General features: G+C 41.6%; 1 protein-coding gene across 3 annotated transcripts; it reads left to right on the top strand.

Moving 5' to 3' along the window:
• Nucleotides 1-2,076: 2,076 nt before the first annotated feature.
• Nucleotides 2,077-21,155, top strand: SNAPC3 (small nuclear RNA activating complex polypeptide 3). Of its 3 annotated transcripts, XM_083352875.1 has the most exons (10): nt 2,077-2,355; nt 5,657-5,731; nt 10,169-10,253; nt 10,827-10,931; nt 12,466-12,615; nt 14,741-14,823; nt 16,772-16,936; nt 17,394-17,501; nt 20,526-20,703; nt 20,885-21,155. In XM_083352875.1, the coding sequence occupies exons 1-9, from the start codon at nt 2,129-2,131 to the stop codon at nt 20,671-20,673; spliced, it is 1,146 nt and encodes a 381-aa protein (XP_083209001.1). In that variant the 5' UTR covers nt 2,077-2,128; the 3' UTR covers nt 20,674-20,703; nt 20,885-21,155. The 3 variants fall into 3 exon arrangements, with proteins under 3 accessions (XP_083209001.1, XP_083209000.1, XP_083209002.1); XM_083352874.1 differs by having other exon boundaries at nt 20,526-21,155; XM_083352876.1 differs by lacking the exons at nt 2,077-2,355; nt 5,657-5,731 and adding an exon at nt 7,501-7,835 and having other exon boundaries at nt 20,526-21,155.
• The last annotated feature ends 1,585 nt before the right edge of the window (nt 21,156-22,740 follow it).

Here is a 22,740-nt window from a genome sequence, read left to right as displayed (position 1 = left end):
GGTGGAGCAGTGGGCTAATGCCTCCTTAAGTAACACCAGCTGCCTGCAATTAGTGCAGGTTCGCATCCCACCAGGCTCAAGGTTGACTCAGCCTTCCATCCTTCTGAGGTAGGTCAAATGAGGACCCAGATTGTTGGGGGCAATAAGCTGACTTTGTAATAATGCCGCTTGGGGTGTGTGTGAAAGCCCTAACAAGCAGGCATATACAGAGAATGAAGGCTACTGCTAAGCTTGTAAGCCGCCCTGAGTCTTCGGAGAAGGGCGGGATATAAATGTAATAAAAAATAAAATAAATTTCAGCATCTTCAAATATTTCTATTGTATATTTGGGCCCTAACATAGGAAGATACTCAGATTGGTATTGTTAAGACAGTATTCTAAAGGGTACTGATGGGGAGATTTAATTACATCCTCTGTCAGGAGCATTTGTGCATATGTCTCAGTCTGACACTGAAATTGCAACAATTTTACTTGTGCTTTTGTTTCCCATCTATAGAGGGTAGAGTTAATTACCCCCCTAATTGCTGATTATCTAGACTGGTTCTAACAGCCATCACTGTGTTTCTTATTAAATGAGGACCACGAACTCTTTACAAAGGTGATCAAATTCTGCGCCACAGCAATTGTTATTGGAAGTCATTAGGTTAGAAGGTGATGGGGGAGTGCCTAACTTCAACTGTTAATGGGCTTCTATGTTGGATATGTTGGCCTAAGGCTGTGCATTCTTCAATGAAATAAATACGAAATTGATGCTTTTTGACTAAGACAATTAACTGGTATCACCAGGAATTGAAATAATGAACAGTGCGTACAAAATGAGTTAACTTCGAATTTTCCTTTAATCAAATTTTCAATCAGCTAAAAAGTGAAACTACATAATCCATATGGAGTAGCATACAGAATCTAGTTATCAAAAATGTTTTTAATACCAGGATGATTTAAGCATAGAATTTGAAATGAGCTTCTTTTTAATTGAGAATATTAACAAGCACTCAAGCTGGTCTTTTCTAGATATGATAGGACTGCAACTGTCAATGTTCTCAGTCAGGTTTTTGTTATTGTTATTATTTAATTTTCAATTCGATTCACAGTCTGCAACTGATAAAAGATTTAACAGTTCAGGTCCTAACCAAGAACCTAAGAGCTGTCAAGGTGAGGTATATAAGCAGTTCTGAGTAGAGTGTTTTTTTGCAAAGTTAAAAAAGTGGTTTATTATTATTAGTTGTTGTTATTATTGGCGTTTTCTGTTATTATTATTTGCACATTCAGCTAGATGTTTAGACTGCATTTGGCATTTTTATTCACCTATCAAATCCTTTCCAAGGTTTTGATAGATAGATACACACACACACACACACACACACACAGTGTCCTACCTTTTTAATAAAAAAATAAAAAATATTTTTAAATTATATATATATATGGGTGTGTGTGTGTGTTAAATATTTGTCAAGTCTTTTGAATACGCCTTGCTAATTAAATCTTTCTTTCCTGTTTGGCCTAACTCAAGGCTATCCACAGGATATTATTTGTGTAAATTATTCAAATTGCCTCCCTAAAATTCTTTATTAGCAATTTGAATAATTTACACACACACACACACACACATATATATAGCCCTGGTGTTCTACCTTTTTAATAAAACATGCACAGGGTGTCAACTATTCTTAAATAGCACGATTTTTAAATTATATAAAATTACAGCAGAATTTAAAGCTAGACACAATCTAGTGGGTGTACAATCGCTGCCACTCTGGCTTCATTGTGGTCTAATTGCATGATTGCTGTTTAGATACAGAAAAATAATCCGCACCTACGGACGTGGGACACCCGGCTATTTCCACAATTCGCTGAAAAAAATAAGCAAACGCTTCCACTCTCTTGAACGAGCGACCGGCTTCTGAGGAACCCTCAGATGAATTCGAACTACAACTCCCAGCATTCCTTATCATCGATCTTCTTGGCTGAATTCACCGGAAGCTATAGTTCAGCAACTTCGGAAGTGGCGTGTTGAACTGCGTCAAGTCTCTACCGTTTTGGAAACTACAAGTTCCAGAAGCCACTGGGCCCGCCCCCCCCCACATCCGTTTCACACCTTGTCTCTGCTCGGTTAACTCCTGGTGCAAAAATGGCTGGAGCTAGCAGCGGGTCCCGAGATAATATCCCCGATTATGAGACCGCGGATCTGAACACTCGGGCTTTCCACGTGGGCGCCTTTGGGGCTCTTTGGAAGGAGGCGCTGCGCGAGGAAGACGTGTCTCTCCAGCAGGCGGAACCTGCGGACGACGAGGCGGCGGTGATGGAGGATTTTCTCTGCACCCCGGAGATCGCGGCAGAGCTGAAGGCTGTGTGCAGGTAGCTCATCCCGCTTCCTGGCTAACTGCGTCGAGTTGCAGTTTTGCGACCTACGGTTCAAATCTCATCACTTGAATGCCTTTTGTTTGGATCTCAGTTGTGGCTTATTGACCAACAAACCCGCGTAGAATGGGCGCGTGTGAAGCCGTATCCTCGGCTCCAGCTCATCCACACAGCTTCCTGCCTGCTTGCTTGCGTGCTCCATCCATAATATCTGTATCGCCGACCATTTTACAAAGTGTGACTCTTAAAAACAAAATAACAATAAAAACATGCCACAATGAAAACATTATTAAAAAGGCTAAGAGAAAGCGTGAGGTGTTATAAATAATGTAGCTCCCTCATTAAATCACAATTTCCTTAAGACCCCTAATCCTTTTGGAAGAGCCAAGTTTTGAGGAACTCCTGGAAGGGACATGGAGGATGGGGGGTCAATCATCTTTCAAGGGAGATGATAATCCACTAGATGGGTGTGGGTGATAAAAAAATCCTACGGTACTAACTCTTGATACGACCTCACATCTAAGCCTGGTTGAGGAACAGTCAAAGGTCAAAACAGTCAAAGCTGCCCCAAAAACACTTTCTCTCATATGGCAGCTGAAGATCACCCCATTCTAGGGCACATTGATCCAGGTAGGTTTGCTGTGGGGTCTCCCCTATGTGGCTGCAGGCTCTGCATCTCTGTAACTATTGGTGCTTTGGTACCAAAGGGACCAGACTTCCTAGTAGTGCAGTCAATTCATTGCATATTTGGCAATATAGACCAGGGCTTTTCAATCAGTGGTACGGGTACCACCTGTTGTACATTAGCACCTGGCAGGTGGTACACAACCATCCTAGAAAAGTGGTAGTGGGAGAGGGGAATGAGCTGGACCGGTGGCAGCATGACACAAGCCTGAGCGAGAGATGGCTGGAGCTGCAGGGCTGACAGGGCTCAGTGGAAGCGCCATGATCAACGCCAGGCTCCAGCTGGAGCTTGGTGCTGATCCTGGTGCTTCTGCTGAGCCCAGAAGAAGCGCCGATCAGCTGGAATGTTGCAGCATCTCCAGGGTCTTCTGATTTACATTCAGATGCTTGGCAACTCATTCATATTTATGACGGTCACAGTGTCCCAGGGTCATGTGAAGTGACCAAAGCCTGCTGCAACCTCCGAGCAGACGGGGTGGGGGGGAGGGAGGGATAAAAACCAAACACCTGCCACCCCACTCCCGCTTCCAATCCTCAAAAGAAATGCTCACAACAATGAAAACCTCGGCAGGAGGAAGAGTGCTGCCAGGCGGGCAGGCAGGTGTCTTGCTCGGCTTTGGCTTGGGGGGCACTTTTTTCAGTGCCATTGTAACTTCAGTCACTAAGTGAACTGCTGTAAGTCAAGGACTACCTGTACTTCATCACTTCCCCCCCCCCCTTTTTTTTTGGTCATCATGTTTTTGACACCTTGCTAGGCGACTGGTGGTACTTGGATGTTGCCATATCCTAAAAGTTGTTTTTTTTGTTGTTTTTTAATCCCATTTATATCCCGCCCTTCTCTGAAGACTCAGGGCGGCTTACAATTTAAAGCACAAATCAATGTGCTTAGCAGAACCTGGGGGGAGTGGTAGAAAAATATAGATCTTGAACTATTTAAAAGCTTTCCCCCAAGCCTGATCTGGAATAAAAAACTGGAATTCTGGGAGTTGAAGTTCAGCAGAGTGATGGCACAGGGGAAAACACATTGTGTCTAATTGTTTTGGTATGCCATGCCCTATAGCGGTGTCCAGAGGGGAGAAGTTGAAACGGTTTATATTCCGGGTGTGAGAGGTCAGTAAATATTTTCTCAGCCCTCTTTTTGACTCAGTGCATGTTCATGTGAAAAGGGAAGAAGATGTCCACAGGTCACAGTGCACCCATAGAGTTGGCATTTTCTCTTTTCATGTAGTTCATGTAGAAAAGGGAAAATGTCAACTCTATGAGTACACTGTGACCTGTCGATGTCTTCTTCCTTTCCACATGAACATACACTTAGTCCTTTAGAACAGAGGTCCTAACCTTTTGGGCATCAGGGACCGCTTCCATGGAGAGAAGTTTTTCTGTGGACCAGAGTGTGTATGTTTTTGTGTACTGTCTGCATCCCACAGATGGGGCTTTTCTTGTTTGTGCGGACCGGTTGCTGGCATGCCGTGGCCTGGAACTGGTCCACGGACTGGGGGTTGGGGACCCCTGCTTTAGAATAATGTTGTGCTACATGTGTGCCTGTATATTGGAATTTGCTTTGGCACCCTGCTAAAAAAATGACATACAAATAGTTCAACTGACCGAGCCAGAGACTGCAATCTATTGGGATCTGTAGAAACATGAAATGCAGGGCATTTTCTACTTTGGCTATTTCCAGGAAAGACACCGGTCAGATATAATATGAAGCAAGTAGAAGGAGAGGACTTTATTTTGAGGGAAGCCAACTCTTGTCTTTTAAAATAGAGTCCCTATATCTGGTTTCTGTTTATATTATGACATTTCTCCTGACGTCTTATTTTGTACATTCATATATTTTTATAGCAACCAAAAATGTGAGGAAAGAGAATGCACACCATTAAGATGACGTTGGGGTCATGGGAAAGCTTCAAGACATTTTGTGTTTGAGGCAGATTTGGAGCTGCTAATTTTTGTCTCAACTCCATGTTTCTTAATATAGAAATGCCTGATTTTTTTTTACTAACCAGAAAATAATTAACTAGTTTTACTAACAAAAGCTGTTCCATACAAAATCAGCACTGGCTCTAAAAGTTAGTCTGGTAGACAAAAAATGTTTTGTTTGTATTGCTGTATTACCAGGGTTGGTTTTTTTTTAGCATAAAAGACTACTTATCTTTCATTCCTTCCTACTAGGAATTGGAAGCTGATATTAATGAGTAATGGTTTCTTCATTCCAATTATGAATAATAGTCTATTTTTTACCAGTGGCTTAAGGCTAGACTTGATTCATAGTCTTTATTTGCTGAACTATGGTAACAAGCCTCAACTCTATGGGTTCACGCAACCCACAAAGCCATAAATATTGTTCATAAACCACAATAGCTAGTCTATTGAACACACTAAATCATAAAAACCTGATTATATTGTGTCTTATTGTAATCTGTGGATCCAGACATACTGTTTATGGTTGCAAGAGAAAAGTCAGCAGTAGCATTAGACTCTAGTCTAAAAACATTTTCTTGCCAATTGTTTAAGTTTACTTCCTACATGTACCTGAAAGTTTCTATGTTTTTATATATTCTACGTTGACTTTTCCGACAAGCATATAATTAATTTTTTGTATTGTTTTTAGCATTGCTGCACTGAAGAGCTCTGATAAAGAAGATCCAGAAGTGATACCTGAAGATACCAACTTAATAACTCTTAAGTATATTGAATTTCATTTCAGTCGCAATTCTGATTAGTTGGACGTTTGTTCTAATCCATAAGTAATTTTAAGAACAGTTTATGAACTAAGGCAGGGGTCGGCAACCTCGGCTCTTTTATGACTCGTGGACTTCAATTCCCAGAATTCCTGAGCCAGCTATGCTGGCTCAGGAATTCTGGGAGTTGAAGTCCACGAGTCATAAAAGAGCCGAGGTTGCCGACCCCTGAACTAAGGCAATGAGCAGATGGATATACAACATGCCAAGACAAAGCTGGAAAACTATGATGGCTTAATTCAGTTAATTTGCCTGACTGCATACTGCTAGCATATATTTTAGTTCATTGTTGTGCACTAAATTTATGAGATATCCAAACAAACTGTGATAATTGTATTCCACTGTATGCTAACATGCAAAGAGATGCTGTATTTTTCTTTTCAAGACCTTGGATGGTCCTCTGTTGGTGGGCCTTTTGGATAATGCCAAATATTCTGTTTACAACCCTTCCCAATGCTTTTACAACTACATATTTGATTCCTGTAATGCCTCCATTACACTTTACTATATCGTTGAGTCTTTTTGCTAGCCCAAAGCTTGCCTGCATCTGGGAATGCTGTTTTACATGCTTGCTATCAGATTAAATTTGTTTCCACTTTTTTTTTTACAGTGCTGTTCAACCCGTCGTATGCGTACCACCTGCCAGGTGCCGACGTACACTGGTGGTATGTGTATCACCGGTTGAAAAGCCCTATTCTAGATAGCATTGATTACATTATTATAATATCAAGCAAACACTTATAGAATTTTGATCGGCTAATATCTGGCAGTGTTTTGTACCAGCCTGCTACCGGCCCTGCGGAAAAGGCAGGGACAACCCCTTTTACAAGAAGGCAAGAGGCTGGAATTACACCTGCCAAATTTATTGCTACAAAAACAAATAGAACAAGACACGAACCAAGAAACAGGAGCTTTTCAAGCTGTTGCCTTCAGCAAACCAGCCCTCCCACGCATTCCCCCTTAAATACAGTTCAGGGCGTGACTTCTCTCTGCCTCCTTCCGAGGAGCCCCATTGCCTTCCTCTGTTTACTCCTGATTGACTGCCTCCTGCGTCGGGCGTCCTTGAACAGGGCCAGCTGTGGGTCATCTTCATCCACGCTGTCAGTCTCACACAGCTGGGTCTGCGTTGTGACCAGATGAGAGGGGCCTGGCTGAGGGCTCTCATCAAGCTGTCCAATCCCCTCAGCAAGCTCTTCAACACCCCCCTCCTCCTCCTCCTCTGAGTCGTCCGACCCAACTGCCGAACCCACAGGCTGACCCTGAATCACAACAGGCAGTCAGTCTGGATCTGGAAGTCCCATGGTATGTAAGTGGGTAGATAAAAAGAAGGTGTTGCAAAACAATGAATTGCAATGTAAGAGAGGCAGTAAAGAACAAACTAGTATTGTTAAAGCATTGCTGGAAGCGCCGGTCAGCGGTAACTGCATGCGCTGATCCTGGCTCTCAGCAGGAGCCAGGCATCGCTCCAACTGAATCTCCGCCTGAAGACTGTGTGAGGCTGCCTGCCACCTCAAGGCCGCCTCCAGTCAGCTGGAGCTGCTCGTGCTGTTCCTGGGCTCTCACCAGGACCCAGGCAACACCTTGCACAGTTCCAGCTGACTTTCCCACAAACCTGTGCAGCGCTGCTGCCACTTCACCTCATCCACTTTTACACTTTTTTTTTACAGTGCTTTTCAACCCGTTGTAGGCGTACCACCTGCCAGGTGCCAATGTACTACCAGTAGTGCGCGTACCACTGGTTGAAAAGCCCTGGTCTCATTAACAGCTGCACAGTTGCTCTGCATTCTTCAGTGGAGGGAAATAAAAAGGTAACTATAGAGAAGAGATGTCACATAAATTATCTCTTCTTGCCTATTGACTTTTTTTCTCTCTTTGTTTTCTATAAAGTTCCCACTCGACTTTGTCTGAGAGGCTGAGGCATTTGGGCCTATCAAGTCAAACCAGTCATTTAGCTTATTAGCTGATCCGAGGAATGGCTTATCTATGTCCAAAATACTGTAACATCATTAAAGGCTACTACTGCTCTTTAACTGTGATTAAGGTAAAAAGGTAAAGGTTCCCCCGCACATGCGTGTTAGCCGTTTCTGACTCTAGGGGCCGGTGCTCATCTCCGTTTCAAAGCCGAAGAGCCAGCGCTTGTCCGAGGACGTCTCCGTGGTCATGTGGCCGGCATGACTAGACGCCAAAGGCGCACGGAGCGCTGTTACCTTCCCACCAGAGTGGTCCCTATTTTTCTACTTGCATTTTGACGTGCTTTCGAACTGCTAGGTTGGCAGAAGCTGGGACGAGTAACAGGCGCTCACTCTGTTACACGGCACTCGGGATTCGACCCACCAAACTGCCGACCTTCCGATCGACAAGCTCAGCGTCCTAACCCACTGAGCCACCGCTAATCACTTTAACTGTGATTAGCCTTCTTCAAATGGCGTACAGCTAGTCCTCAACTTACAACAATTCATTTAGTGGTTGTCCACAGTTAGAACGGCACTGAGAAAAGTGACTTCACACTTAATGACCATTGCCGTATCCCTACAGTCACATGATCAAAATTCAGACACTTGGCAATGTGACTCCTATTTATGACGGTTGCTGTGTCCCGGGGTCCCGTGATCATTTTCGCAACCTTCTGGAAAGCAAAGTCAATGGGGGAAGCCAGATTCACTTAACAGCCGTGTTACTAACTTTAACAACTGCAGGGATTCACTTAATAACAGTGGTATGAAAGGTTGTAACGTGGGACAAAATTCACTTAACAAATGTTCCTCTTAGCAACAAAAAATTGGGCTCAGTTCTGGTCGTAAGTCAAGGACTACCTCTATTTTCAACATCTTAGATCAGGGATAAGCAATGCAGAGTACACATATGCCTTCCTGGGCCCCAGGAAATTTCTCTCTCCCCACCCCCCACCCCCCCACAGTGTCAACAATCTAACATCAGATGGCAAGCTTCTATATGAAAAATAAAGCATCAGCTTTCAACATAATGTATAGTTACTAATTAAAGTCAAAGTACTGTACTTTTGGTCGTTGACCAGCTTTTGTTTATTAATCAGTGACAGGCCCATGGACAAAGTTAAGGGGGGGGGGGAAAGGGCCAGAGTTAAGCATCAGGGGTCAGAAGGAATGGCTGGTAACTGTTTTCTGACCTGACTTTTTGGTAAACGGATCTTGTCTGAGCATGTCTGCATGTTCTCAGAATTTTCAAATGCCCGATCAGATGGGCAAGTTTGGTGTGAGATGCTTTGCAAAGCTGTCCAGAATCATCCCACATCAGAAGGTACTTCATTGTGAAACCATTCTGTGTAATTGGTTCTCCCAGGGTGTAGTCAAAAAGCTCAAGATGGCAGTTAGTGGTATAGTGTGGGGGTGTGATTGGAGCTCCACCTTGGTTTTTTTTTGTTTTTTTTTAATCTCACATGAAAAACAGGCTGAGCTCAATTTGCATCATTGTGAACATGATGTTGACTTTTTTTGTCCATACTCTGCCGGCAGCTCGTATTACATTGGAGTCCAAAGTTGTTCGAGTTCTAATGTGGTGCTTAATTTTTGTTTTTTCATAACGTTGACTTAAAAGAGTACGACACCCTCCTTTTGGCTTTAGGAATTTATTCCTTCATCTTCTTTCCTTATCTAAAAAAAAGGGTTAAATCATGGCAGCTGGACCAAATGAGATGTTTCATTACTCATCCAAGTAACGTCTTCAGTCAAGTGAAAATTTTGGATAGGCAGAAGAGTCAGAGGTGTTGGGATGAACCCACTTTCCCCCCTTATAGACTGCAGGGGGTTTCTCCCCAAAATGAAAAAGCATGTCAATGAAGACTCAATCCTCCAGGCCAGAAGTATCTTTTAAAAAGGTCTAAATCAGACATGTCAAACACAAGGCCCGGGGGCCGGATCCGGCCCGCAAAGTGGTTTCATGCGGCCCACGAAGCCATCCTGGAAACAGTGAGGGAACGGCCCCCACTGCCTTGGCCCTGGCCCAGAGACCCCCCTTCCACCAGAGACCCTCAGATCTGTCCCACTCCTGCCCAGGCCCCCATAGGCACCCTTGATGCCAACGATGTAGAGCTGGCCATGCCCACCCAGTAGGCCATACGCACTCTAGCCACGCCTACCCAGTAGGCCACGCCCACCCAGGCCACGCCCACCCGGCCCCCTGAGGGCAACCGTAATGCTGATGCAGCCCTCAGTGAAATTGAGTTTGACACCCCTGGTCTAAATCATGGCAACTGGACCAAAGTTTGTAAAAACTGAGTAACGAAATGTTTCAGTTTAAAAAAAAACTTTGGTCCAGTTACCCTGATTTAACCTTTTTAAAGAGACTTTTGGCCTGGAATGATTGAGTCTTCATTTACCCCTCCTTTCCTTTTTTCCTATTTGTAGAATTCGGCAGAAAGCTCTGGAGAGGCGAGAAGAAACCATCCTTGTTGATCGTGCATGTAGACAAGAAACATTTGTTCATGAGATGGTAAGGCCTCCTTTCTCACCTGCTGCCCTTCCCATATTATATATTTCAACTGATTCCAGCTGCACAATAATTATAGAATGTCAGATGTTACATTCTAATCTCAAGAAAGCCTTGCCACATTAGCTGTCCGAAGGTGCATTTTGATGGAAGTTGCATAGCACGTCTTAACCTTGTGTGTTACTCTAAACCAAGTGTGACATCTTGGCAATTTAATTGGCAGCCCATAGTCTAGGACAGGGGTAGGCAACCTCGGCTCTTTTATGACTCATGGACTTCAACTTCTGGGAGTTGAAGTCCATGAGTCATAAAAGAGCCGAGGTTGCCTACCCCTGGTCTAGGAATTTGACAGATTGTGTGGGAAGTAAGTGTCTATCTCTAGTGTGTAAAAAAAACATTGGAATCTTCAGATGTATTTTCCCACTCACGCTGCTTGATCAAGCTCCACTTCAAACAGACTTGCCCTGCTTTCCCACCATATGTGGAAGATTGGGAATGACTGATAGAATGTCAATGCAGGTGTTTTGATTTATATTGTTGGACACTTCAAATTCCAATGTATTTTTTCCCCCCTAGGAATCTCACGCCATTGGAAAAAGACCAAAAGATCCTGTAAATATGGTTGACAAAGCTGAACTTGTTTTAACTCTCAACATTTTCTATCCAGTTATATTTCAAAAGGTTGGTAATTGAGCTTAGGATCTATTTTAATGGCTTCTGAAGAAATAGATCGGTTTATTGGGAGGAATCTCGTGTGAGTCTGCTAAGGTATGGTCCTTTTGCAACATGACAAAGTAGAATCCACTTTTCTGCAGAAAGATTTTAAGACACAAGATGCCCTTTATTTTAAAGAAAAGTAATTCCAACTTTGGCTAGATCCCACTTAATTAGGAAACGTCCTAAACCTTCCAGAGTTTTCTTAGAAGGTGAACTACTTCATTGTGAGGCTGAGCCCAAACTATTCTCCAGCATCATGGCTTCCTTTTTCTCTGACATGTTTAGTTATATTGATGACGGATTACAGGTAGTCTTTGATTTATGACCACAGTAGGGAACAGAAATTGTGTCTCTAAGCAGTGAGGTCATTAAATCAGTCATCATCCATTTTTTTACGTGGTTGTTAAATGAATCATGCTGTCATTAAGTGAATCGCGTGAATCCAATTTCCCCCAACTGACTCTTTGTCAGAAAGCTGGCTGGGATAGTTGCAGATGGCAGTCATGTAACTATCGTAAATACATGCCCACTTCCAAGCACCTGACTTGCAACTGTGGTAAGTGTGGGGACTGACTGTAAATCACTTTGTCAGCATCGTCGTTAACTTCGAATGATCATTAAACAAATGGTCATTAGTCAATGACTACGGGTACATCTCCAGGAGAAATACATCTTCTAGACTTCATAACAAGCTTGCTGTAGCCATGACTTTGTTTTGAGACAATTCTAGTCCTTTTACAGTTCAGTGGCCTGCCTGGGGCCGCAGCTGAATATGAATTTTGTATCCTTCCTTAGATTTACAGAGTACAGGAAAACTCAGTATTCTCTATATATTCAGAAAATCCCAGGTCCGGTTTTTGCTCTTTTTAGATAGAGAAGGAGGGGCTCTTGCTTAAAACCCTGTTGCCAATCAATATAGGGGCCCTATTGAAATATCTCCACTAATGATCTGATTCTGTGACTTGATCACAAATCACACTGAGCTACAGTGTGGGTAGCTGAATAAATTACAGGTGACTAGAACATGCTTAGCTAAAGCCAAATAAAGAACAGCATGTCAGGAACCAGCCTTTATAAAGTTTCTTTATAACGTTTGCACCCAAATGTATTTTTCATTAATGCTACTAGGTTTGCATTGCAAAAATCTTGATGATTGCTAAACAGCCGCAGAGAGATCTCCTGGATTTGGGCAGTTCAGATGTGATAGCTTTCATGATATAAGTCCCATATGTTGTAATTCTCCAACTTGGATGATTTTTACTCTTAGCTCCTTGGAAGGTACAGCCTAAGGGAAAGGCCTTACTGCCTATTATACGTACATCTAGATATGGAGAAGTGATTGATAGAGTTGGCTGGTTACATTCCTTGCAACAGGTTGATTGGCTGGTTTCAACTTGCCGACCCTCAACTGCACTTTGAATTAACCTGATGTGTAAATTCAGAAGTGTAAAATCAGAAATGTTTTCATGGATCTTCTTTTGCCCTCTTTGTTTCACAGCATAAGCTCCGGAAGCCATATCAGACACTGTTGGTCCTAGGGAGCCAAAAACTTACCGAGCTCCGAGATCGCATTTCCTGTGTTAGCGACCTTCAGATTGGTGGGGAATTCAGCAATAATCCTGCTCAGGCGCCAGAAAATATCAGCAAGGTATCATAATGCGGATTTATTTTATTTATTTATTTATTTTAATTCCATTTATATCCCGCCCTTCTCCGAAGACTCAGGGCGGCTTTACAAACTTAGCAGTAGCCTTCATTCTATGTATATGCCTGCTTATTAGGGCTTTCACACACACCCCCAAGCGGCATTATTACAAAGTCAGCTTAATAATTGCCCCCAACAATCTGGGTCCTCATTTTACCTACCTCGGAAGGATGGAAGGCTGAGTCAACCTTGAGCCTGGTGGGACGCAAACCTGCACCAATTGCAGGCAGCTGGTGTTACTTAAGGAGGCATTAGCCCACTGCTCCACCAAGGCTCTTTCTAAGGCATTTCCGAAGAGGGAAGTTTAATTCCAAGACAGTTTCTTAAAGTTTGAATTATTGATCCCTTGGAAATGTTGCTTATCTGTTCCTGGGGGAAAAAACAAATAACGTCGTTTCTACAGTGTTCTCTTCATTTGAGCAAATAATAAGCAGGTGAATTTAATGTAAGCAGGAACTAAGTGGGACTTTTTATATTTTTAAATCAGCCTTTTTATTTTTCTGATTGATTTATGAATTATAATTTTGGATTGCTCAATATCTAGAGTTCCCAGGAAAGTGCACAAAGAAATTAACAATGTAAAAAAAGAAACCTAAGCATTAAGCCATCATCAATAAATTAAAATGACATGTGAAAGGACTGTTGCATAAGATAGGAGAGAGAGGGAGGCAAAGAGAATCATTTACTATCAGATTTTTAATTGGTCAGATCGACTTGTTCCTTGCTATATATATATCTGCAAGGAATTTTTGAAAAGGAAAAAAAAATCTTTTAAAAAAGCTATCCCATTACTTTGATATATTTTATGTTGATAGTATTTAAACATTGAAATATATATTTCTTTAATATAAAACCAGTATTTTTACAGAAAAATACCAATCATAATTTTGTTGAATTAAAAACAATGCTTAGAAGATTTGAAACGTATAGAGCACTCTTGCTTGGAAGGTGGTTTTTGAGGAGTTTGTGTGCCAGCTCCTGGTTTTCTATAAAAGCAGGACAACATGCTGCTTCTTTTTTGCTGTGGTGGAATGTAGTCTGGATTCCCAGGAGGGAGGGGCTACATTCGAGAGGGCAAAGAGGCAGTGAAGTTTGGAAAGTTCGGTTGAAAGAACAAGAGTTATGAAGTCTCCTCCCTAGGGATTCCCAGAGTATATCTAAAGCAGGAGTGGGCAATTAATTTTACCAAGGGGCAAAATGAGCAAGTGTGACTCTTGTGGATGGCTGCCGCCACTCTGCCACCGAAGCTAAGGCTGCCCCGCCCCCTGCCGCTGCTGCTCTGATGCCCTACTCTCCAACATCGCCCCACTGCCCCGACACTGTACTGATGCCTCGTGTTCGACACTGTTGCAGGCTAGACAGGGACCGCCCACTGAGCAGAGGATACCCACAAGCTATAAAATGCCCAGGTCTGATTTATAGCGATACAGATTAGTTCCTTTAGTTTGGCAAGATCTGTCTATGGCTGAGGAACAATAAAGGAACAATAAAGCCGTAACTCCACATGTCTTTCTTGGTTCTTGGGGAGTGTGGCAGTAGTAAGATAGGGGTCAGTCAAAAGGAGACCCATCCATTAGAAGCAAATGTTTTTTTCCAATCAAGAATGGAACAACGATTCCCAGAAGACAAGTAATGGTTCTGAGCAAGAAAGACCCCCCCTCATGTCTTGTGTTGCAGCCCCCTTTAGCAAAAGGAATGAGCTCTTTTTCTGCCCCATGGAGTACAAACCACGTTATCACGATACATTTTAAGGAAAGGACTAGACTACTGGACTCTTCAATAATGTGATGCAGTGATGAGTTTGGTTGGCATTTCAAACATTTAATTGGAGCTCATGGAGATGTGATATCACCCACGTATGTATTCGGTGTATCCTAATTAATCACGATACATTTTAAGGAAAGGACTAGACTACTGGACTCTTCAATAATGTGATGCAGTGATGAGTTTGGTTGGCATTTCAAACATTTAATTGGAGCTCATGGAGATGTGATATCACCCACGTATGTATTCGGTGTATCCTAATTAGCAAACTAATTCTTTTTGTCTTTTTCTTCCTTTCCCCCAGGATCTCTATAAGTCTGCCTTCTTTTACTTTGAAGGTGTTTTTTATAATGACACCAGGTATGCTGAATGCAGAGATTTGAGCAGGTAAAGAATAATTGACATTTGTGAACCCGTCTCACTAACTAAAGACTGCCTTCCCATCCAGTTAGTTGCAACTATGTGGTTGAATTTACTGATTTAAGAAGATATATGGGACATTTCCATGTTAGTTTGCCTCTTGATGCTGACTTAATAGATGGTAGGAAAGCTGAGAGAGTAGACAGGAAACTCTTGCCTTCTGTCAACCAAGATCTCTTGATTTTGGAGCTTGACCCCTGGAAATAGGGCTTTTAAAATGATGGGACTTAGATTGGCGAGCGAAATTTGGAAGAGATGGTTAAACATTGCTCATTGGCCCATTGATCTTATTGTCTGAATACTCTTCAGTGCATGCTATTTTTTTTTCTAAAAGAATTTCTAGTTCTGGTTCTCAGCCTTTGGTTTCCAAATATTGGTGCACTGCGGTAGCCTGAAGTTCTGAGAATTATCACCTGACATCTGCAGGCTTCCAGTTGGAATTGGCTGCATGTTTAAATGCAACTGAAATTGCCTCCTGGCTTTTGAACAGGGTGCCTCTTACTAAAATCGTAGGGATCCCACTATCCTTTGTACAGTTCTGTCTGCTCATGTTATCGCTTCTCTTAAGGCAGCAGTATCAACAGTCATTGTATCATGTTTTTTTCTACCTGACATGCTTATAGTTCCCATAGATCACGCTCTAGGGCAGGGGTCTTCAAACATGGCCCTTTTATGACTTGTGGACTTCAACTCCCAGAATTCCTCAGCCAGCTTGCCTGGCTAAGGAATTCTGGGAGTTGAAGTCCACAAGTCATAAAAGGGCCACGTTTGAAGACCCCTGCTCTAGGGCTTAATTTGAATGTTGCCCAAGATGTTGAGATAAAACATTTCTTTGGCTGAGAGGAACATGTTCAAATTCTAGCTTGGACACTTGGTTTCCTGATTTTTTTTCTCTTTGATGATTGCTCTAGCAAAAATAATACAGGTTCTCCTCAAATTACAACCGTTCGTTTACTGACCATCTGAAGTTACAATTTACTTATAATCGGTTCTCAGTCTTACGAGCGTTGCTGCATCCACATGGTCACATGATCAAAATTTGGCCGCTTAGCACTGGCATGTACCGTGTTCCCTATGAAAATAAGCCCTAGATTGATTTTTATGTGTGCGCCTAATATAAGCCCTACTACCAAAATAAGCCCTAGTTTGGGGGGCAAAGTGCACACGTAAAAAATCAACCTGGGGTGTGGGGGGGGGTGAAGCTGCCCCATGCGCCCTGCATCCACTTACCTTGGGACCACTGTAGCCAGGCCTCCCATGCCTTAACACCTGTTGTATGGACTTTCTTCTGTGGCCGCATGCCATGTGGCCCATCGCACCGGTGCTACCATTTGCAGCAGGAGGCCACGTGGCTTCTCACACTGATTGTGCCACCACTCGCGATCGGCGTGACAAGCCACACGGCCTCCTGGTGCTAGTGGCGGCACCGGCGCAATGCGCCACGTGGCTTGCAGCTGCAAGTGGCCGCAGAAGAACTTGGGCAGCGGTGTGACAGGTATTGGGGTGTGGGAGTCCTAAGGTAAGTGGGTAAGACATGCCTCGAAAATAAGACTTGGTGCCTCTTTTGGAGGAAAAATAATATATAAGACCAGGTCGTATTTTCAGGGAAACACAGTATTTATGACATTTGCACGGTCCCGGGGTCATGTGGTCACCCTGTGTAACCTTCCCAGCCGGCTTCCAACAAGCAAAACCAATGAGGGACATCAGATTCACTTCATGACCAAATGATTCACGTAACAACTGTAGTGAGTTGCTTAACAGCGGTGGCCAAAAAAGTCAGAAAGAAGCGGGACAAAACTCACTTAACACTGCCTTGCTTAGCAACGGAAATTTTGGGCCCAATCGTGATTTTAAGTCAAGGGCTACGTATAATCAGTTTAAAGAATGAAAATATTGTCTCTGCTAATTTCAGGACAATTACTGAGTGGGCAGAATCCCGTGATCGAGGTTATGGAAAACTTCAGGCAACTAAAATGGAAGACTACACCTTTAATGATTTGGACATAAAAATAGGTTTCCCGTACCTTTATTGTCATCAAGGAGATTGCGAGCACATTGTTATTATCACAGATATCAGGTAAGAGACTGTTTCTTTGCAGAGTCTCTGCCAAGAGGGATACCACTTGGAATTTGAGATTCTTTGTGTTTCACTGTGTTAGCAGTGCAAAGGGGGTTATTATCTATAATTATGGTTTGCCTGCTGGTGTTCTGTGGAATCCATTAACTTTTCATCTCTTCCCCACCCACACCACCATTCTGGGCTTAGTAACCATGTTTGATTCGTGCAGGCTGATTTGCGTGTGGGAAAATATTTGGAAAGAATGCAATTCTTTTTTCCTTTTTTCACTTCCACACACCCTTTCTCCTTTGTTTGGGCATTGGCTTCCTCTAATTGATAGCTGTGTGTTTAATCTGCAGCCTTGGTTGCCTTGAAACAAATAGTATCAATTATTATAAAGGCGCCTGACTCTCTTTCTCTTTCATTGTACTAGTTTAGACTAATCAATTTCTTCCTCAATCTTTTATCTTGCAAGGCTTATTCATCGAGATGACTGCCTAGACAGAAGCCTCTATCCCTTATTAACCAAAAAACATTGGCTATGGACTAAAAAGTGTTTTGTGTGCAAAATGTACACAGCCAGGTGAGTAATAACGCAGATATTTCCATTGCAGAAAGTAAATTTGAACAACACACAATAAGAATCAAAATCACTGCGTCGAATTCTGGGATCTGGAATCTCGAAGTTTCCAAGTTTGAAAGACACTGAGATAGCATATAAAATAGGCTTTCTGTTCAGTTTGTTACATTTTAGAGCAGTGTTTTTCATAATTGCTAACTTTTTAAGTTGTGTGGATTTCAACTCTGTTCCCTTCAGGAATTCTGGGAGTTGAAATCCAAATATCTTAAAAAGAAATTCTTCTGTTCACTCATATCGACTTTTCAGAGATTGCCTGCAGTTTTCTTGGCAAGGTTTTCCAGAAGTGGTTTGTTATTGCCTCCTTCTTAGGGCCTTGGTTTCTAGCCTGATGCCTTAACCACTTCACCAAAGTGGCTTTCTACCTTAAAGTTACTGAAGTTAAAAAACACTATTTTAGAAGACAGCCTTTGGTGGAGCAGTGGGCTAATGCCTCCTTAAGTAACACCAGCTGCCTGCAATTAGTGCAGGTTCGCATCTCACCAGGCTCAAGGTTGACTCAGCCTTCCATCCTTCCGAGGTAGGTAAAATGAGGACCCAGATTGTTGGGGGCAATTAAGCTGACTTTGTAATAATGCCGCTTGGTGTGTGTGTGAAAGCCCTAACAAGCAGGCATATACATAGAATGAAGGCTACTGCTAAGCTTGTAAGCCACCCTGAGTCTTCGGAGAAGGGCGGGATATAAATGGAATAAAAATAAAAATAAATAAATAAATAAATAAAAATAGAATATATCTTGAGAAAACATTACTGCTTGAAACACATCGAGAACATAAGTAATTTAATTATTATAGCAACTGTTTTGTTTTCCTTGTTTTCTTCTTTGTACCCTTGGAAACTGAATTTCCAAGCTGAAGATTTGATACAGTTAAAAATCATTTCAGGCAGGTAATACCATTGCGGTTACAGTTGCAGTTAATTATTTATCTAAAATTAGCATGTGAACCCATGCTGCCGGTATTATTTATTTATTTTGGAACCTTGTGTTGTCTCTGACCCATAACACCAACCAAGTAACGTTTCTGTATAAAAGGAAATGATAAGATTAAAAGTAAAACAATGTTGATTTATTGTAAGGGGCCAAATGCTTCATCTTCCTGAAATAGTGTGGGTTGCAAACGGTTCTACATATTTACTATTTTTAGTAAAAAAAAGGGAGCTTCTCACTTTAAAGCATAGGAGATGTCTACTCATAGAAAATCCAATAATAATAATAATAATAATAATAATAATAATAATAATAATAATAATAATAATAATAATAATAATAATAATAATAATAATAATTTAATTTGTATACCGCCCTTCTCCCGAAGGACTCAGGGCGGTGAACAGGGCAATACATAATAAAAAGCAGAATACAAAAATTAAAAAGTAATTAAACCATTATGCCCGTAATAATTAATACATATTAAAATTAAAACTATTTATAAAAACCCAACCCCATCCCGTCAGACCAGGCCAGCTTGTTCGAAAAAGAAGGTTTTGAGATCGCGCCGGAAGGAGCGAAGGTCGGGGGCCATCCGGAGCTCGACCGGTAAGCGGTTCCAAAGGTCTGGCGCGCCCACAGAGAACGCTCTCCCCCTGGGGGCCACCAATCGGCATTCTTTGATCGGCGGCACCCTGAGGAGGCCCTCTGTGGGAGCGCACTGGACGGAGGGAAGTTGACGCCGGCCGCAGGTGTTGCCGTAGGTAATCCTATCCTAGCTTCTGTCCTTCCACCATATATTTATTTAAGTGGCTGCCTATCTTAATAAAAGTAACACTGGACAGCTTACAGTTGGTTAGAAACATGAACACAAAGGAACAAAACTAAAGCCAGGTTAATGTAATGTTAGGTGCTGGATGAGAAAGCAGAAGGTTGTGAGTTGTATATATGAAAGCGGGCTAGGTGACTTTGGGCCAGTCGCATTTTCTCGGCCAAACCCACTTTATAGGGTTATTGTGGAGAAAATAGGAAGTTGTAGTATCAGGTATGTTCTATACCGATAGATAGATAGATAGATAGATAGATAGATAGATAGATAGATAGATAGATAGATAGATAGATATTGAGAGAAAGAGAGAGAGAAATATAATAATTAAAAAAAAACAGCTCACTCCAAGAAACAAACCAACTAATGTACAGCAGGGCTGCAGTTATAATTGAATACCTTGGATGCAAAGTCAACAAAGAAAAAAAACTAAACAGTGCACCACCAAAATGGTAGATCAGGTTGCAAAATAAGATCAGATGTAAGCAGGCTAAAACAAATTAAAGAAAAGAAGCTGAAGAACAAGAGTATCAAAGAATATTTGATCAGGAAATATTACTTAGAAACAAAGATTAAGGAAGTCTTGGAAATAATAAAGCTACGAATAACAACCATAGCCAAGATCAGCAGATGCAAAGCTCGAATTGCACATTTAAGAGGCAGTATTTCTGATTTCAGTTCATTTACAATCATTTCTATCAATCCATCAATGAAGAGAGTACATAGTGACAAAACCTGACAAAGATGAAACCGTGCAATTCTGGGTGCAGTATGGGACAACCCAACATTTAACTCTCCCAAGTCCTTAGGTAGATGGATAAAAATGCCAAATCCTGACTGACTGGCTGACTGTGCAACCATAAATTAGTAAGCTCCACTCAGTTTTAATATTTAGGAACCTTTGCAAACATGAGTGTTTAAATGTGCATTTGGGGACTGAGGCAAGCATGGTTAGAGGTACCCCTGAACATGGGATGAATCTTCATTGTGTGGCAGTCTGTGATGTTATGGTTTTATGATTATAATAGTACATTTGTGGATTGGATGTATTTTTGATATCAATAATTTTGGGTGTTTTTTTAAAAAAATTACAGTGCTGTTATATGTATGTCAATTGTAGGCTGATTAGTCAGAAATTGATGCATCTTCAAAGCAGCGAATGAATGAATGAAGTCGTATCTTCACCAAGTGACCTTCTTTGTATTGCACCTTACAGGTGGGTAACGAATGAAGACAGCCTTGCTCCACAAGAGCCCTCGTTCTTTTGCGATGTCTGCTTCCAAACTCTCCATTATGATGCGGATGGGAACAAGTTGGGAGAGTTCCTTGCCTACCCTTACGTTGACCCAGGGATTTTCAACTGAGCTGAAGAAGAAAGAAGATCAAATAATATGGTATCATCTATTTTAGTACCTGTTGGAACATGAATACTGTGATTAAGCACTGGAAAACTTTTTTCAGGTTTTCTGCTTTATGTTTACACACACACATACACCCCCCATGTATTCCATTTTATTTTTACATCTTGATCCTTGTCCTAGATACAGTTGTTCATAATCTTATTTCATTTCAAAGGGCAATGAAAGCTGAACTCTCTTGCCTTTACACTAAGTATCAAAACTGAGGCATGTCAGAAAGTCAATTTCATCTCCCTCATATAACCTTTTCGTCCACAAGAATTACTCGGCTGAGAAAAGACCAATGATCAGAGTGGTGTCCCTGCTCCAGTTTGGTATCCTGGAACAATGGATTCTTATTCGTGTTTGTATTATTTGTTTTTCGAAGGGCAATTGTCACATTGTTGGGGCTTTTTTGTTGAGTTTTAGTATTAAATTTGTTAATGTTCTCTGTGTTTTATTTATCAACCTTTTTTTGTGTGATACAGCATTTCAGGATCACAAAATTGAGTTTGATGCTTGGATTTCTCACATGTTGTGGCTAAGAGTCTCTTAAGCTTCTCTCTGTGAGATATTAGGCATTGCTAGGTAGATGATATTGCTGTGCGGCCACAGTTAATCCTGCTATTTCACATAACTCACTTCTTTTGAGAATTCACGTGCATCTCAGTTGCTTTGAGTGGCTGACCTTTCAAATACATTTAAATATAAATGGATGTGTGGGCCTTTTTAAAAAAAAAATAACATGCCTCCTTGAACTATTTTCCTAAGCTTCCTTTCTATCCTTTCTGTGGCCCTCTTGCCACTAGTACCTGTGTTTCTTTTCTCCCAAACCGTCCAATTTCCTTATCTCTCCTTTATTCCTTCTCACTTCCTTTATTCTTCTTTCTCATAGGCATTCCCCATCTATTCTTCCTTCTGTTATTCCAGGTTACCTTCTTGATTCAGTGCAGAACCTTTGTATAGCCCAGGGGTAGGCAACCTGGGCTCTTTTATGACTCATGGACTTCAACTCCCAGAATTCCTGAGCCAGCACAGCTGGCTCAGGAATTCTGGGAGTTGAAGTCCATGAGTCATAAAAGAGCCCAGGTTGCCTACCCCTGGTATAGCTTCTGTGGATATCCATGACCCCCAGATTCTTTCCAGCTTACAGATGTTACACCATATATGCTGATTCTTACATTCATGTTTAACATATTAAACTGTGTGCAATAAAATGGTTTTGTAAAAAAATAAAATAAAAAATCGAACTTGGAAAAATCATCTCACAGTATCATGAGCATTAAAATATATTTTTGTAATGTTATGAAAATATCTTTCCAAAAAGAGGAGTGCAGATACATGATGGTGGCATTGTCCTATTATTGCTGAAACCATTAAATAGGGCAGCAGTCTTAAATTAATCTCATTGCACAAGTCCAAGATTCGTTGCTTTCTGCCCTTAGGAAGCTTGATCATAACTGTGTCTTGCAAGGAAGCCATTCCTTCAGAAGCTCTTCCAAACCTCAAGGAAGCATTTCCAAACCTCTGTGAATATAAAATCCTGTTGGTTGAGAAACTGGAGGGTCTTGTCTCTTGGTTTGTGTGCCAAGAAATCTGTAGATACCGAGTCTCACCCTAATGGAATTTTTCAAAGAACTCAACAGCAGCTACAACGTTACGTTGGCAGTGGTGAAGTAGTAACTAGGACACTTTTTCTCCCTAGCATTCCTGGCAAATATATAAATGCAATTTTTCAGAACAATACTGGCCCAATTTTTTCATTCAAAGTTTTAATTTAAAAGAATGATACAGCAGCCACAAATATTTGACAATAGTTGTGAACTGCCCTGCTCAAGAGGACTAAGTAGGGTAAAGCAGAGCAATAAATATGATGCAGAAGGCACTCATGGAAAAGGCTGATATTTCATTGATATTAGAAGAGTGGTTGGCAACATGGTGCCTGAGCACCTGTTGCACTCCTCCTGAATGGAATTGTTTTAGACCAAATTATTTTAGCAATATTAATAGCACTTGGACTTATAGACCCCTTCA

The sequence above is a fragment of the Vipera ursinii genome, assembly GCF_947247035.1.
Source record: "Vipera ursinii genome assembly, chromosome: 2".
NCBI lineage: Eukaryota > Metazoa > Chordata > Lepidosauria > Squamata > Viperidae > Vipera > Vipera ursinii.
Note: the sequence above shows the minus strand (reverse complement) of the source record. Positions and strands in the feature narration are given on the sequence as shown.